Raw genomic sequence first — 17808 nt, 5'->3', positions numbered from 1 at the left:
AACACCTAGGGGAAAACGAAGTTACTCACCTTCGGTGCAGTAACTGTCATTCTTTGAGATGGTGTCCCTGCGGGTGCTCCACTATGGGAGCTGGGCTTGCCCCAGCGCCGCAGACGGAAGCTTGTCAGAAACACTATTCAGTTGGACCATGCATGTGCTGTGGGGCTCGCGGCTTTTGCATTCTTTTCCTTGGCATGTAGTCCGGCCTCCCGCCAGTTCCTCGAGATCGCCTCAGAGTCTGTAAGACACAAGAGAAAAGAGGACTCTGAAGCGGGGAGGAGGGCGGGTAGTGAAGTACCCGCAGGGACACCATCTCAAAGAAGGACAGTTACTGCACTGAAGGTGAGTAACTTGGCTTTCTTCTTCGAGGATGTCCCCGTGGGTGCTCCACTATGGGTGACTGTGTAGCAGTGGTTGCCAGAATGGAAGGAGGGCCAGAGGAGTCCCTATTTATCTGCTGTGGAGAGCACCGCAGTTGCCACTGCCCCATCAGAGCGAATGGTCAGAAATATAGAATAGTGTTTGGCAAAGGTTTCATGTGATGACCAGGTGGCCGTCCTACAAATATCCTTGAGGGATACCCCTTTATGGAAGGCTGTCGAGGTCGCCATAGCCCTGGTGGAGTGGGTGCGTGGTTGGGCGGGTAGGGGTAAGTGTTTTGCTGCGTAAGATTACATTATGCATGAGGTTATAAGATTTGAAATCCTCTGGGAAGATAATGGCTGTCCTTTCAACCTATGTGCCAGGGAGACAAATAGGCGGTCCGTATGTCTAAAGAGTCTAGTGTGGTCTATATAGAAGGCTAAGGACCTCCGGATGTCCAGGGAGTGTAGGGCCGCTTCCTGTGGTGTGGTGCTTCAGGGAAAAAACTGGTAAGATTACTGGTTCATTGACATGAAAATGGGAGACGATTTTGGGTATGAATTTTGGGTGCGGTCTCAACACTACCCCATCATTTCGAAAGATTGTATATGGTGGCGTATCCATTGTGGCCAAAAGCTCGCCCACCCTGCGTGTCGATGTTATGGCAAGTAAGAAAATTGTTTTCATAGTGAGGAGATGTAAAGATGCAGTCGCCAGAGGCTCGAACGGTGGTCTCATTAGGGCGTCAAGGATTAAATCCAGGTTCCACATCGGTGGGACTGGGTCATGTGGCGGGGTCATGTTGGCGAGACCCTTGAGAAATCTCTTCATGGTAGGGTGGGTGAAGATGGAAATGCCATCCACCGGTGGTGTAAAGGCTGAGATTGCCACCAAGTGTACCCTGATGGAAGCTAATGCAAGTCCTGTGTCTTTTAGGTGCATCACATAGTCGAGCACCAGAGGAATAGATGGACGTTCCGGATCGTGGTGGTTCGTGGCACACCAGGAGGTGAATCTGAGCCACTTATGAAGGTACATTTTCCCCGTGGCTTGTTGTTTACTGTATAAGAGGACGCGTTGGACTGGTGCTGAGCAGAGGGATTCAAATGGGGTCAACCAGTTAGGAACCATGCTGTGAGGTTCAGGGTGTGTATCTGGGGGTGTTCCAGATGTCCTCGGTTCTGGGTCAGCAGGTTCAGAAGGACTGGTAGGCAGATTGGTGCACATGCAGACAGACGGTGGAGGAAGGAGAACCAGTGCTGGCGCGGCCAATCCGGTGCTATGAGGATGAGCCTTGCAGTCTGCCCTAAGCTTCTGAAGAACTCTCAGGATCAGCGGTGTGGGAGGAAAGGCGTAGAGGAGGGGTCCGTGCCAGCTGATGAGAAAGGCGACCCCCAGGGATGCATGGCCGAGGCCCACCCTGGTACAGTGCTTGTGGCATTTCGCATTGCGGGAGGTTGCGAAGAGATCCACTCGGGGAGTTCCCCAGCATTGGAAGAGCTCAAGTAGGACTTCCCACTCGTGTTTCGCATTGAAGTGCCTGCTTAGGAAGTCTGAGGTCACGTTTGTGGTGCCAGGTAAGTAAGATACCGTAGGTGTTATTCCGTAGTGAATGCACCAATTCCAAAAGCGGATAGCTTCTGTGCATAAGGAATGGGAGCGAGCGCCGCCCTGACGATTCACATAATACATGGCTGTGACATTGTCCATGAGTATCCTCACAGTGGTGTTCTGGATGTGGTTGAGGAAGGATTTGCAGGCGTTGAAGATGATGCGTAGTTCTAAGAGGTTTAAATGTAGTCGTGCTTTTCATGGGGACCATTGGTCCTGGGCTGAGAGAGACCCCATGTGTGCTCCTCAGCCCAGCAGAGAAGCGTCTGTTGTGATCTGGTGGAGGGGTTGCTGTTGATGGAAAGGTACCCCTGATAGGAGATTCTTGCGGCTGGTCCACCACAGGAGTGATCGGGTAATGAAGGGTGGAGGCGTTACTGGCCTGTGGAGATTGTATCTGGTGTGGTTGTAGACCAGTGTCAGCCAGTATTGAAGGGCGCAAAAGTGCAGTCTGGCGTACTTGACCACGTATGTTGTGGCGTCCATATGGTCCATCAATCTCAGGCATGTCATAAGTGAAATGGTAGGACTGACGGCAATGGTATGGATGAGGTCCTGGATGGCCTGAAAACTTTGCAGATTGGCTCTGCTGGCGAGTGAGTCCAGGCGGGCCCCTGTGAACTCAAGGTTCTGGATAGGGTGCAAAATGGACTTTTGCTCGTTGAGGAGTCTGAGCGATTGGAAGACTTGTCTGGTGAGTTGAATCATATGAGAGACCTCGAGTACAGAAGGACCCTAGAGTAGGCAATCGTCCAGGTACGGAAAGATGACTACTCCTTGTTGTCGGAGGAAGGTCGCAACTACCGCTATGATCTTTCAAAATACCTTGGGGGCTGAAGATAGCCCGAAGGGAAGGACCTTGTATTGGAAGTGATCCTTTCCCAGGACAAACCATAAGAACCTTCTGTGGGCTAGATGGATAAGGACGTGAAAGTAGGCTTCCTGGAGGTTGAGGGCGGCAAACCGGTCTTGTGGATCCAATGTAGGAATTACAGCAGCTAAGGTGGTCATTTTGAATCGTTGTTTCCACAGGAATTTGTTCAGATGGTGGAGGTCCAGGATGGGACGCCAACCTCCAGATCTTTTCTGGGTGAGGAAATAATGTGAGTAGAAGCCCCTGTTTTTGACTCATTTAGGACTGACTCTATGGAACCCAGGGAGAGAAGACAGTCAACTTCTGCTCGAAGGAGGGCCTCGTGAGAGGGGTCCCTGAAAAGGGACGGGGTGGGAGGGGTGATGATGGGTGGAATGGAGGTGAAGGGAATGGGGTAGCCAGTTTGAACAATTTCCAGAACTCATCTGTCTGTGGTGATTTTGGTAGAAAAAGGGCCTCAACTGGTGGTGAAAGAGTTGTGTAGGACGATCCGTGGTGCTGCCTGTGACTGTTTGCTTGCCCCCGACCAAAGTATCAAACCTGTTGCTTTTTGTTGAGAGCCATGTTTGTCCTGACGTTTGCATTGAAGCGTTGCTGGGGCCTCTGGCGCGAGTGTTGGTTATCAAAACCCCTCTGTTGCTGGTGTTGCTGCTGCCATTGGTGTCTAATGTCCATTTGAAGGGACGTTCTCACTGACGTATAGCCCTCTTGGATGACTGATTTCAAAATAGTTTTCTTTGAATCCAGTAGGTGGCCCATGAGAGGGGTCAGGTGTGAAAAAGTGTCAAAGGTGTGGTTAGACAGGTGTGCCGAGTAATTGGCGATTCTAAGAAGTAGTGTTGCTGATGTGTAGACCTTACTGCCTAGAAGGTCTAGCCTCTTCATCTCTTTGTCGGAGCCCTGTTGTTTAAAGTGTGGGGCCTTAGCCCTCTGTTGGGCTGCATTGACGACTAAGGAATTTGGCTGGGGATGGGCAAAGAGGAATTCCATGTCCTTTGGGGGCTCGAAATATTTTCTGTTGGCCCGTTTGTTCGTCGGTAGAGTGGATGCCGGAGCATGCCATATTTCATTGGCAATTTCCAGGTTGCCCTCATTGTGGGGAATGGCCAGAAGCAACCTGTGCTGCGGCTGGAGGTTTCTGTAGAGTTTGTGTTGCTTGTCCTTGAGTTCCTGCAATGGTATTTCCTGGGTGGTTGCTACTCATTTGAACAATTCCTGAAACTGACAGAGGTCATCTGGTGGAGAACCCTCTCCTGGAATGACTGCCTCATCTGACGAATCTGTTGGAGAGACCCCCGTTGGCTGGTCCGCAAAGGAGGTGTGCTCCAGTTCTGATGGAGGCTGAGATGGCGAAGCCAAATGTTCCAGAGGAGTAAGAGGAGCCGAAGTTGGGGAGCGCCTGGGTGAAACATAGTCATAGGCGGACCGTGATCGGTAGGAATACCTACTGCAAGAGTCTTGGGAGTAGCGATTGCCGCGGTGGTATAGACCGTCCAGCAGTGAGCGTCTGTCCGGATAGTAAGAATGTGAGCGATACCGATAATGGCGTGGAGAGTAAGGTGAACAGGAGCAGTTGTATGATGCCCTGGAAGAAGCAGGAGACAGAGAGCTTTCTGTAATGGTGTCTTCGATGAGAGGGTCCAGCAGCCAGGAATGGGGATGGCAGTCTGAAGGAAGCACGCGGAGACCTGAGGCGGCCAGCGTAGCAGTGTGGAGAGCACTGCGCCGTAGGAGGAGACGGTGCTGAGGATAAGAGAAGGGAGCGAGAGCAGCTCCGGCACGGTGAGATTGAAGGAGCGGGGCTAATTGCTCCTGCTCTAGAGGCATGAGCCGAAGCACTAGCCGGTGCTGTGCTGCCCTGTGTCGGCAGCTCAGGTACCACAGCAGTGGGTGCCGTGATGGTGGTCGGTCATGTCGGTGCCGTGGCATGGATGCAGGCGGAACCAGTGCTACTGTCTGTGCAGACTCCCATGGCCGCTTTGGCTTGTGTGCCATTGAGGTTGCGGGACGTGGCTTTGTGGTGCTGGACGTTCCCGGTCTATCCCCCTGACTCTCCCTGTCATGTAAGGCAGTCGGCAGAGATCTGGTAGGGGAGAGCCTAGGTTTCTTCTGTATGCCGGTAGTGGGGGATGAAGCCCATCGCTTGGGGGCTGTTTCTCAGTCACGGTATATTGCGGCTGCAGGGCTTTATCAAAGAGGAGCATTCAGAGGCGCCTCTCTCTATCTTTTCTAGACCTGGAGGTAAGTTTAGTGCAATGAGCACATTTCTGGGAAACATAAGATTCGACCAGACATCTGATACAGTCACAATGGCCATTGGAGGCTGGCATTGCCTCCCGGCAAGAGCCGCATTTTTTAAAACTGGTAGCTGCCAAGATAGTAAGGTTTGTTCCGTGTGTAAGGTATAAAGCAGTTCTTCTTTATAACAACAGAGAAAAGACGTCTAATTCTCTGTTTTTTTCCTTCTTATTCTTTTTTTTTTTGTTTTTATTTTTTGTTTAAAGGACGCAACTATGTACAAGGAGCGGAAATGGGGAAAACGGACAGGAAGCGAAAATACCAGACTGTCCGGGTGAATATCGGACACCTGGCAACCCTACGCCTGGCATTTCTCTCTCCTCCACCCTGTCCCTTGGTACCTTCCCCTTTCATCTCCTGACCTGCCCCCTTCTCCTCAGCACAAGCCCCTTCCTCTCTTACCCCTTCTTCCTATTTTTCCCCCATGTCACCCTACCTTCTTCCTTCCAGTTTGCAGCGCTGGAGTCAGTGATCGGGCGCCAGCTGCTTTTGGGGCTCCAGACCATTTGCCGGGCCTGGAGCTGGGTCACGTTGTTTTAAAGCCCCGGGCCATGATGTCATGTCACGCCCGGGCGTCTCCCCTCTCAGCTATTGTGCGGCACTTCAGCACACCGCGCATGTGCTCCAGGGATGGGGGGGAATGCTCTGGGGCTGGGAGGGGAGGATGCACAGAGACTGAGGGGATGGCAGGTGGGGGCCGGGGCCCACTCCAGGCAGGGCCAGGGGAGAGACATAGCTCCAAATATTGGTGGAGCAGGGCCCCCGGCTCTGAATATTTCTGGAGCATGGGCACCACGAGCCCAGGTAACTCGCTGCCTATTCCCTAGAGAACTTATGTGCTCTGAAGCCCAAGTTTTAGTTAAGGGTATATAGTGCAAGCCATGATCAGATCACAGGCCATTAATTTTTGTTTACTGCCTGTGACTTTTACTAAATACCTGCAAATGAAACATAACCTTAGGCATGACCTTAAGCAATTCACATGACTGCTGGGGCACTTTTTGAGATGTCAGACAGTTTGTGACACAGAGCTTAAATGATCCAAATTTCCATACATACTAGGGATAGAAGCAACTCCTGACCTAATAATTTTCCCTTCCCCATCTTCTCTGGCAGCATGTACATGAAAATATTTTTATATTTGTAGATCTTGCACAACAGGTACTGATGTATATGCTCAGCCTTAATTCAAACTTTAATCTCTTCTTTAAATTAATATAATCAAAGGGTTAATTGTGCCCTGGTATAACTGGAAGCGCAACTTCACTGAAGACAATTTAGTTGTGCCTTGTTGCAGGGCTGAAAATGGCCCAAATTATTTAGTTCCTAAATATTTGTTTCTCGTGTTAACACATCTTTTTTTTGTAGGAAACAAAGGTAAGATACAACATTATAGATCAATTCACAAGTGAGATATATGTTAGTATACAGTGCTTTTGGTATAGCCACTTTGATAACCAGCAACAAATACTTTTAAAATTAATAATTGGTAGTCTCAAGAAAAACTTAAAAAACAACAAATAGTCTAACAGCACCTTAAAAACTAACAAAACTTGTAGATGGTATCATACTCTATTTTACCCTTTTCTTCAAAGAATTTATTAGTAATTATTTCTCAGTGATCTTGGCAATTCTGAAAGCAAAGACTAGATTATATACAGAAATTTCCAAATATATTTTCCTTGTGCGTCACAATCCAAATTGAAACTATCATAGGACTCCAGATGGCAAGACTAATTTAATAATGTACCTATGAGAACCAGGCTAACTTCAGTAGACAAAATTATATATGCTCTTGGTTGTTCACGCTGCATAAAAACTAAGAATACATTTATGGAAATCTAAAATGTCTAGTGCAGTAGAACACACCTTGAAAAGATCTCGTAGATTAAATGTATAGTGGCACTTAGCTGGTGTTGGGAGCATGCTGCGGCACATTCTATAGTATACAGCTATGGAAGAGGTAGTTAGAAAGTCATTGCATTTCTGAACTTCAGATAAGAATCTGTTGTTATATAGGTATGTTCCCAGATGAACCTAAAGAAGAAAAATGTATATGATTTGATCACTACAGCTTAAGAAAGAGTTAAACATATTGCTAACTGCTGAAATATAGCAAAATGTATAGGATAAAAAGCAGCAATTTATTATTTTTATAATTATTTTATCAGGAAGAGACACTCTTTACTGACTAACAAGTCCTTCAAGATGTGTTGTCCACTTCTGATCTATGTGCCTACTGCTTTTTAACAAGAGACTTTAGGTCAGGAATACCTGCTTGGGTAAGGCATGTGCCCGAGTATCTTCATGCCTCCATAACCGAGGGCATAAAAAATAGGACCACTAAAACTGGTCCTGAGTTTCTTCATCACTGGAAACCTTAAAAAAATAGACTCTGCATTTGCAGGGATGTAGGGCATGTTGTGGCATGCATGTGTACAGGTAAGTAACTTTCTTTTTTGAGTGCATGCCCACATACACATTCCAACAAGCAATATACATGTTGGAAGTGAGAACTACAAATCTTTTAAAACAAAGACCTAAAGAACTTGTTTCCCAAAGATTACATCAACTGTAAATCCAGCCACACATCTGCTCAGCATTATGCCATTGTAGAACATGTCCTACTGATGTCCAAAAAAGGAACATAACTTAGAGTAAGCACCTTGTGCACTAGTAAATAAGCAATAATCGTAGGTAATGGACTTGCATTAGTGTGTATGTTACAAATTTTGTTGCACAGTGAGATCTAGTTATAGATTCTGTGAACCACAACAGCCTAACTCTTCATTATCTCTGCATATACAAGAGTTGGAGAAATATTCTGAACTGTTTCATCCCATTCACTTGAAAGGAAAATGCCCTATAGACCTCTAAAGAATGCAGTCTCTTGTTACTTTTGTGAGTTTGAGGTTTCAGGAAAAAAATATCAGTAGATGAATGACCTGATTCAAGTGAAAATCAAAAACCACCTTCAATAAGAATCTGAAATGGATCTTTAAGGAGATATTATCTATGGAAAACACTATAATACAGTTAAAAGCTCTGTTATCTGGCATGTTGTGGGAGTGCAGGGTGCCGGTAAATTGAATATTTGGTTAACTGTGAGTTACATTTCACCAACTTAATAACAATTTCCAAAGAATTAGATTACAATAAGTTAAATAAATTATAAAATAGTATACAGGTACTCACCAATCCAGTAGTAGTACTGCACTGCAGAGTGGTTGGTTTCTTGAAGCACTTAGGGTATGTCTACACTACCCTCCTAGTTCAAACTAGGAGGGTAATGTAGGCATACCGCACTTGCAAATGAAGCCCGGGATTTGAATTTCCCGGGCTTCATTTGCATAAGTGGGGCTCCGCCATTTTTAAATCCCTGCTCGTTCGAACCCTGTGCCGCGCGGCTACATGCGGCACGAACTAGGTAGTTCGAACTAGGCTTCCTAGTTCGAACTACCGTTACTCCTCATTCCACGAGGAGTAACGGTAGTTCGAACTAGGAAGCCTAGTTCGAACTACCTAGTTCGTGCCGCGTGTAGCCGCGCGGCACAGGGTTCGAACGAGCGGGGATTTAAAAATGGCGGAGCCCCGCTTATGCAAATGAAGCCCAGGAAATTCAAATCCCGGGCTTCATTTGCAAGTGCGGTATGCCTACATTACCCTGCTAGTTCGAACTAGCGGGGTAGTGTAGACATACCCTCAGGTATTTACAGGTAAAATGTTCTATTTAGTAGGTTATCTTAGGACACTACATATTACTATGGGCAGGGTATTGCTTACATCCAGATCACTTAAAATACACATAAACACTAAACCTTTACTAATCATAATTTAATCTTTCTTTGATTAAAAAAACCTTAAGAAAAACAAACAAATAAGGAGTGGTTCTGTAGCACCTTAGAAACTAACTAACTAGATAGATAAACTGAAGCAATGGATTGTGCCCACAAAAGCCTATGATTTTATCTATCTATCTATCTATCTATCTGTCTGTCTGTCTGTCTGTCTGTCTGTCTGTCTGTTTTAAATTACAGACTAACCACAGCTACCCCACTGAGACTTTGATTCAAAAGGGACTTCAAGATCTTACAGTGCCTCAGGGTCATCATTATCAACATCAATTACCATTGTAGGTGTCAGAAATTGTTCTAAATCAGTAATGAACCTATAGCACACTCTGGAAGCTGATTTCAACTTGCTTGCTTGCCTTCTGCCTCTTTTGCATAAAAGTAGAATGTAGAATATGCAATTACATAATGTGCTAGGCAGTATGCTAGTCCTGGTTATTGAAGTGAAGATTTGTATTGGGAGATGCCAGAAATGCTGGTTAACAGAAGTTTCTGGTGAACTGAATGATAGGTAACAGCTTTTACTGTAGATGTCCTGCCATTAGATACAATAACTCCCCTCATCTCTTTGCTAATGCTATTGCCAATAAAAATGCTATCTTTGTTAATAAGTGAAATAGAGAAGATGGAATAATGAGACCTGCCAGGATTAAAGGGATTTGTTTTCTTACGGGTGGGGGGGAGCTTTAGAAAACCTAGTTACCATAAGCTAGGATGGTGGCCTCCAACCTTTCTACACCCAAGATCACTTTTTAAATGTCAGAGCAAGCCAAGATCTACCCCATCCCTTCTCTAAGACCTCACCCCTTCTTTGAGGCTCTACCCTCTCCACTCCCCCCCTCTCCATCACTTGCTGTCCCTCGCCCTTACTCTCATTGGGTTGAGACAGGTGGTGTGGGCCTTGGGGTGGGAATGAGGGATTTAGGGGAGGGAAGGGGTGAGAGGTACAAGCTCTGGGAGGGAATTTGGATACAGGAGGAGGTGGATAAGGAAATGCTGGCTTGGGGAAGGGGCTCTATGCTGGAGAGTGCTTGGGTCAGGCAGAGGGTTGGGGTGGTCAGCAAGCCACAGACTTGTGGATATCTGGGTGCAGGAGTCTGGGTTGGTCTGTATGAGGGGCTCAGGACACAGGTTTGCAGTGTGTGGGTGGTGCAAGAATGTTGTTGCACAAGACTGGGAATATGGGGGCAGTAGGAGTTTGAGGGTGTGGGGGGCTCAGGGAAGGGGGTTCAGGTGTATGATGGGCTCAGGGTTGGGGTATATGGGGTGCAGGGGTGTTATGATACTGCGGTCAGATGGGGACTTAAGTAAAATATTGTGTCCAACACAAAATGTTTTAACATTGTCTTTATTCATGGGAGGGGTGGGGAACATTTTTTGGGTCAGGAGGCCACTGACCCACAGAAAAATCAGTCAGGGACAATGCAAGTGATATGCAAAAAACCAACTCCTCCAAAAAACCCCAACCCTCACTGATGTGGCCCCAACTGAGACACTTCACTCCCCTGGCACTCCAGCCCCATGGTGGGGGAAGAGGGTAGGTAGGACTGAGGTTCAAGGCCTGAGGCCAGATTAACTCTTCTGGGGTTCCAGGGCTAGTGGATTTTTGGGCTCTCCTAGGCTCTGGGGTGAGGCCAAAAATGAGGGATCCAGTGTGTGGGGACTGGGCTGCCAGTGAGTAGGATAGGGGTGAGGTGGGGTACAGAAGCAAACTGGGGATAGGTGTCTGGCCAGGAGGGAGGGGGCAGGAACAGGATGCTGGTAGGTGTCTGGACAGGGGGCAGGGGCACGGTGCTGGTGCATGTCTGGCCAGTGGAGAGTAGGCAGGGGCAGCTTGGCTGGTACCTGGAGGTCTCCTGGGACTAGTATCTCTTGGGAAGGATCTGAAGGCAGCTGTAACAGTGTTGATGTGGCTATTATAAAGCTTTTTTGTTGGCAGGGACATGGTGCTTGTTGATTTTTTTTTTAAATTGTCACTACATGACAACTGGATGCTTTGCGCATGCAGCTGTGCTTTAGCAAATCAGAATGCTGGCTTCTGCAATTGTCAGTGGGGTTCTGAAAGTAGTGAGTAACTAAGTGCTTCTGGAAATGGTAGTGGAGTAAAAAGTACAATATTTTCTAAAAAAAAAGCACTTGAGTAAAAATTGAAGTATCACAAAAATAAATTACTTGAGTAAAGTACAAATACCGAAAAAATGTACTTGAGTAATATAACGAAATATTTCTACTTATTTACTTTCCACCTCTGATTTTTAATACATAAGGCAACACCTTATAACACAAATACTGGGGACAAAGGGCACTATTGTAAGGAGGATTGCTAGCAATTGGGCAGAAATGGTAATAGTCCAAGGATCAGAAAAGGTGTCAAAGCATCTAAAAAATAAACAGGTTTTGATGAAGATTCCTATTCTAATGATAGGAAATCCTCCTCAGTCCTTGCCCTATTTTCTTTAAAGGACACACACCTTCCTGCTTCAATTTCCCAAGCCCAACAAGAACAGCAAGGTGTTTTTTCTTATCAGGATAAAGAAGGGTACAGTAATTGATGGGAGATTTGGGCGCACCTGTTTGGCAGAAGAGGTAGGTGAAGGAAAGATGAAAAACTGAGCATGAGCTTAATCTCTTGTTGTTCCTCAAATGTAATTTACTGATATAAACTAAAAATCTACCTCAGTGCATGCTGGGTTAATTTAACCAAAATCTCACAACTGTGAATTATAATACCATGACCTATGGCATCTCTCCAGGAAGGCTGTGTTAAACATTATGGGTATGTCTACACTACAGCGCTAATTCGAAATAACGCATCCAGACTAAAAAACTAGTTCGAATTAGTGTTTTGCTAATTCGAACTAGCATGTCCACATTAAGTGGACCCTGAACTGGGGTTAAGGATGGCTGGAAGCAGTGCCGGCAGGGCATCAGATGAGGACTTAGAGCGTGGAGCTGCTGTCTCAGGCTAGCCGAGGGCTGTGCTTAAAGGGACCTGACCCCCACCCCGGACAGACAGTTCTCAGGGTTGCCCCGCTTGCAAAGCAGTCCTGGCTTGGATTGCCCGGAGTACCCACACTGGGCACATCACAGCACTCGGCCATCAGACCGGCTGCACTTGCCGCAGGCTGCCATCTAGGGAGAGGGGGCAATTGGGGGGCTGCAGGAGAGTTTACACCCCGAGGAGCCTGCAGAGCCAGCCCAGTCCTCCCCATCGGGGGCTCGTACCCCATTCCTCCCTCACCTCCTTCCACTTACCCCTCCCTAGCCCCCCTTCCTGATGTACAAAATAAAGGACAATTGTGTTCAAAAATAGAATCTCTCTTTATTGAACAAAACTGGGGGAGACTGGGAAAAGGAGATGGGAGAGGGGAAGAGAGAGAGTGGGAGAGGTTAGGGCAACTACAATGATGAGGGGTTTGGAACAGGTCCCATATGAAGAGAGGCTAAAGAGACTGGGACTTTTCAGCTTAGAAAAGAGGAGATGGAGGGGTGATATGATAAAGGTGGAGAGGGTGCATACAGAAAAGTTCTTCATTAGTTCCCATAATAGAAGGACTAGAGGACACCAAAGGAAAGGAATGGGCAGCAGGCTTCAAACTAGTAACAGAAAGTTGTTCTTCACAAAGCAAAGAGTCAACCTGTGGAACTCCTTGCTGCAGGAGGCTGTGAAGGCTAGAACTAGAACAGAGTTTAAAGGGAAGTGAGATCAAGTCATGGAGGTTGGGTCCATGGAGTGGTATTAGCCAGGGGGTAGGAGTGGTGTCCCTGCCCGAAGTTTGTGGAAGGCTGGAGAGGGATGGCATGAAACAAATGGCTTGGTCACTGTCTTTGGTCCATCTCCTCCAGGGTCCCTAGGGTTGGCCGCTGTCGGCAGACAGGTTACTGGGCTAGATGGACCTTTGGTCTGACCCAGTACGGCTATTCTAAGCTCAGGGCTCAGGGTCGGGGGTCTCAGTGGACCACCTTGATTTTCATGCAAACCTGCTCCTGGGTGGCCAGGCTGGCAGCTCTCCTGCCCTAGATGGCCACTTTCCTGTGCCTAGTGCGGAGGTTGTGGACGAGGTCCACGATGACCGCACTAGACCAGGCGGGCGCCCGCCTCTTGTGGTCCTGGGCAAGCTCCCGGGAGCCGCCAGCCTGGTCCCGGGAAGAGGGGGAGGGCTGGGGGGCATCGGGTGGCTGGCTCGAGCCGTGCCAGGTGCAGGGTCTGCTAGCTGGGTGCTGGCAGGCTTGCACTTGGCACGGGCACCGTAGTCAGCCTGTGCCCCTTTTAAGGGGTCCGGGGCCGGGAGGGGGGCAATAGAGTTTCCCTGGTGTTGGCCAGAGTGGCCACCAGGGAAATCTGGGGAGGGCTAGCCTCCCACTAGTTCGAATTAAGGGGCTACACAGCCCTTAATTTGAACTAGTAAGTTCGAACTAGGCTTAGTCCTCGTACAATGAGGTTTACCTAGTTCGAACTAAGCGCTCCACTAGTTCGAATTAAGTTCGAACTAGCGGAGCGCTAGTGTAGTGCCTATCAAAGTTAATTCAAACTAACATCTGTTAGTTCGAATTAACTTTGTAGTGTAGACATACCCTATTTCAGTTAACTCAAGGGCATAAAACTTTAAGTGTTTCCTAAGTAGTGAAATCAAATCTGTTTGGGACGTACTTGGTTTGAACCTGATGCTCCCACATAAATGATGGTTTCTTAGGGCACGTCTTCACTAGCCACGCTGGATATCGATCTTCTGGTATTCGATTTAGCGGGTCTATTTAAGACCCATAAATCGAATAAGGAGAGCAACACCAACCAGTGCCTGTACCCCTTTGCTCCCACTGGCCTCCCGCTGTGGAGATACGGCCAAGCTCAGCTTAAGGTAAACTGAATCCAGCTACATATATTACGTAGCTGGAGTTGCGTACCTTAAGCCAATCTTCCAGATCTAGTGTAGACCTGGCCTCAGATGCCTAAAGCCATCTCTTTTCTTATACTGTATACAATTTTGTGATTAATATGAAAGAAATTGAGATATTTTAAATGAAATGTATTGGCTATTCATTCTTTTAGAACTTCTACTTGCTGATATAATTTTTGCCAATCAATCTGATCTCTCACCTGAAAAATACGTTCCAAGGATTGTAAAGAAGGATGAGGCAGAACCAACAGGCAAAAGTGTTTGAGAAGACGTGGACTAATCTCATTTCGTCCACCACCTGGAGGAGCACAGTCTGCAACCAATGAGACATCCTGGATATTCTATAAGAAACAGAATAGGAGAAACATGAAAGGCTGCAAATGAACCATAATTTCAAAACAAAATGAAATTTTAAAACTCCAGTGCTATTGCAAGGATTTCTACTTCAAGGTCTCCATTTCACTCCAAATATAAATGTAGTTAGAAAATGGGCCAAATTAATCTTCAATATAAATCCAGTGATTTGAACAATGGTAGTGGGAAAGAGTTACTCAAAATGACAATTTTATATATATATATATATATATATAGCTGTGTGTGCACACATGTTTGTTAAAGCTGTCAAGTAATTAACATTAATCACAATCACATGATTAACTGCACTGTTAAACAATATTAGAATACCATTATTTAAATATTTTGGAAGATTTCTACATTTGGATGAGTAATTTAATCAATGTAAGATGCATAACTTTCAGATTAAATAATAAATTGGAAACATCCAGTCAAAACTGTCACTGAAGAGAATTCTTACTTTGTTTAAAATTATTGGGTACTTTTAGGAATAAGAAAACTTTTATCTAATTCAGAATCAAGAGAAAACATGGATTTCAAAGTCTGATTTGAATTTAATTGTATGTGTTCTGCTCAGGATTGTGAAAAATGATGCAAAGAGGAACAGAGAAAAAAAATCAAATGAAAACATGGTATAGAAAGGAGCAGAAAATAGAACAACTGAAAAACATCAGTGTGTGGAGAAAAGGAGACGAAAGGTGAGAGAAATTCTTAATAAGAATTAGTCGATATTTGTCTATTTACAGTCTAAATACAGGGTTGCAAAATTCCTATAAAAGTGCACAACTCAGGTAAAAATCCAGGAGCCCACTAAAGTGACATGTCATGCTGTTAGTAAAATTCCATGTCTATATGTGCCCCTAATCAATGAAATAATCATTTTTGCCTTCCCATACCATACAATACTTTCCTCTTCACCATTTGTAGCTGCTTTCTTAGCATCTCTTTTGGGTGGGTTCTTCTTTCCTGACAATTGTTTCTTGGGGAGGAAGCACTCCTACTTCCAACCTCTGTTTCCGAAAGAGACAGAAATGGGGGAGTAAAGAGAGAAGAGGATGGGCGATAGTGAGTTAATTCCATGTGTTCCAAGGATGACTAGAATCAGGACTGGAATAAAACTGCAGTGAGTGGGGGAGGCAGACAAAAGAAACATGAAATAGACACATTGATTGAGGTTGTAGGAGGTGACTCTCTTTGATTGCTCCCTTGAGATAGGAGACAGACAGATGCAAGAGCGATGCTGGTGGCCAAGCACTGAGAATTGTCCAAGTTCCAAACCTAGGAAAGGGGAAGGAAGCTTGTTGAAAGAAGAGCTGTTATCAGGGACAAACAACTTACAAATTGGCTTCACTTTGGGTATGTCTAAACTACATCCCTCTGTTGAAAGAGGGATGTAAATTAGGCAAATCGAAAGTGCAAATGAAGCGGGGATTTAAATATCCCATGCTTCATTTGCATAAAGGGGTCCGAGCGCTTTTTCAAAAAAGTGTTTTTCGAAAGTGAAAGCGCAGTCTAGATGTGGTTCTTTCAGAAAAAAATCCCCTTTTTCGAAAGATCCCCTATTCCTCAAAAAATGAGTATGGGATCTTTTGAAAAAGGTTTTTAAATCCCGCTTTATTTGCACTTTCGATTTGCGTAATTTACATCCCTCTTTTGACAGAGGGATGTATTATAGACATACCCTCATAGAGAAATGTTAATGTTCAAAAGAGTAGGTAAGATTTGTATTACACAAAGTCAGCAAACAGGGAATTCCAAGGAATTCAGACAAATTGAAGGCATTGCTTGACTAATCTGAACTCAACAGTACCTCTGCTGTAAGATGATGCCAAGGCATGACACATCATTTTGGAAAATTCTTACAAAAATTTAGTTCATCTAACCAAATCCTTAAGTTCTTCTTAATGGTCATAACATGTGGATCTGGAAGAGCCCTGGTCAGGGATGGTTCAGCTTTACCTGGTCCTGCGTCAGTGGAGGGGGCTGAATTTAATGATTTCTTGAGGTCTTGAGTTCCAAGGTTTGAAGGGATTTTGAAACTGGGATGATGAAATAAGCTGGCAAGAACTAAACTTCAAGGTTCAGCTTGGAACAAAAGCACTGTCTGAACTAAGCCAGGGAACAAAGTTTGGATCAAAAGATATTAGACATTTGCAACCATTCAGATTATAGCAGATCCTAACTAGTGGAGACTCCAAAAGGATTTCTCTGGGGGACCTGAATTCATCTTCAATACTTCCCCAGCACAACAAACAGAGACTCTGGGGGTATGTCTACACTACAAAGTTAATTCGAACTAACAAACGTTAGTTCAAATTAACTTTCATAGGCGCTACACTAGCGCTCCGCTAGTTCGAACTTAATTCGAACTAGCGGAGCACTTAGTTCGAACTAGGTAAACCTCATTTTACGAGGACTAAGCCTAGTTCGAACTTACTAGTTCGAATTAAGGGCTGTGTAGCCCCTTAATTCGAACTAGTGGGAGGCTAGCCCTCCCCAGATTTCCCTGGTGGCCACTCTGGCCAACACCAGGGAAACTCTATTGCCCCCCTCCCGGCCCTGGACCCCTTAAAGGGTCATGGACTGGCTACGGTGCCCGTGCCAGGTGCAAGCCTGCCAGCAGACCCTGTACCTGACACGGCTCGAGCCAGCCACCCGATGCCCCCCAGCCCTCCCCCTCTTCACGGGACCAGGCTGGCGACTCCCGGGAGCTTGCCCGGGACCGCAAGAGGCGGGCACCCGCCTGGTCCAGTCCAGACATCGTGGACCTCGTCCACAACCTCCGTACTAGGCACAGGAAAGCGGCCATCTAGGGCAGGAGAGCTGCCAGCCTGGCCACCCAGGAGCAGGTTTGCATGAAAATCAAGGTGGTCCACTGAGACCCCCGACCCTAAGCCCTGAGCTTAGAATAGCCGTACTGGGTCAGACCAAAGGTCCATCTAATCCAGTAGCCTGTCTGCCGACAGCGGCCAACCCTAGGGACCCTGGAGGGGATGGACCAAAGAGTGACCAAGCCATTTGTCTCGTGCCATCCCTCTCCAGCCTTCCACAAACTTCGGGCAGCGAAACCACTCCTACCCCCTGGCTAATACCACTTCATGGACCCAATCTCCATGAATTGATCTCACTTCTCTTTAAACTCTGTTCTAGTTCTAGCCTTCACAGCCTCCTGCAGCAAGGAGTTCCACAGGTTGACTATTTGCTTCGTGAAGAAGAACTTTCTGTTATTAGTTTGAAGCCTACTACCCATTCCTTTCCTTTGGTGTCCTCTAGTCCTTTTATTATGGGAACTAAGGAAGAACTTTTCTGTATGCACCCTCTCCACCCCACTCATTCTTTTATAGACCTCTATCATATCCCCCCTCCGTCTCCTCTTTTCTAAGCTGAAAAGTCCCAGTGTCTTTAGCCTCTCTTCATATGGGACCTGTTCCAAACCCCTCATCATTGTAGTTGCCCTATCCTCTCCCACTCTCTCTCTTCCCCTCTCCCATCTCCTTTTCCCAGTCTCCCCCAGTTTTGTTCAATAAAGAGAGATTCTATTTTTGAACACAATTGTCCT

General features: G+C 46.3%; 1 protein-coding gene across 4 annotated transcripts in view; it reads right to left on the bottom strand.

Annotated features, from left to right (window-relative positions):
- The window catches only part of DNAH14 (dynein axonemal heavy chain 14), a 599282-nt gene that overhangs the window by 179521 nt on the left and 401953 nt on the right, over nt 1-17808 (bottom strand). For all 4 annotated transcript variants that reach the window (XM_075925276.1, XM_075925277.1, XM_075925279.1 and 1 more), the window contains 2 exons: nt 14096-14236; nt 7016-7183 (listed from right to left, as the gene is read on the bottom strand). In XM_075925276.1, coding sequence (XP_075781391.1) covers nt 7016-7183; nt 14096-14236 — 309 coding nt within the window. The remainder of the gene's footprint in view (nt 1-7015; nt 7184-14095; nt 14237-17808) is intronic.

This window comes from Pelodiscus sinensis, chromosome 3 (genome assembly GCF_049634645.1).
Source record: "Pelodiscus sinensis isolate JC-2024 chromosome 3, ASM4963464v1, whole genome shotgun sequence".
Lineage (NCBI taxonomy): Eukaryota > Metazoa > Chordata > Testudines > Trionychidae > Pelodiscus > Pelodiscus sinensis.
The sequence above is the reverse complement of the archived record's forward strand: the minus strand, read 5'-3'. Positions and strand labels throughout refer to the sequence as shown.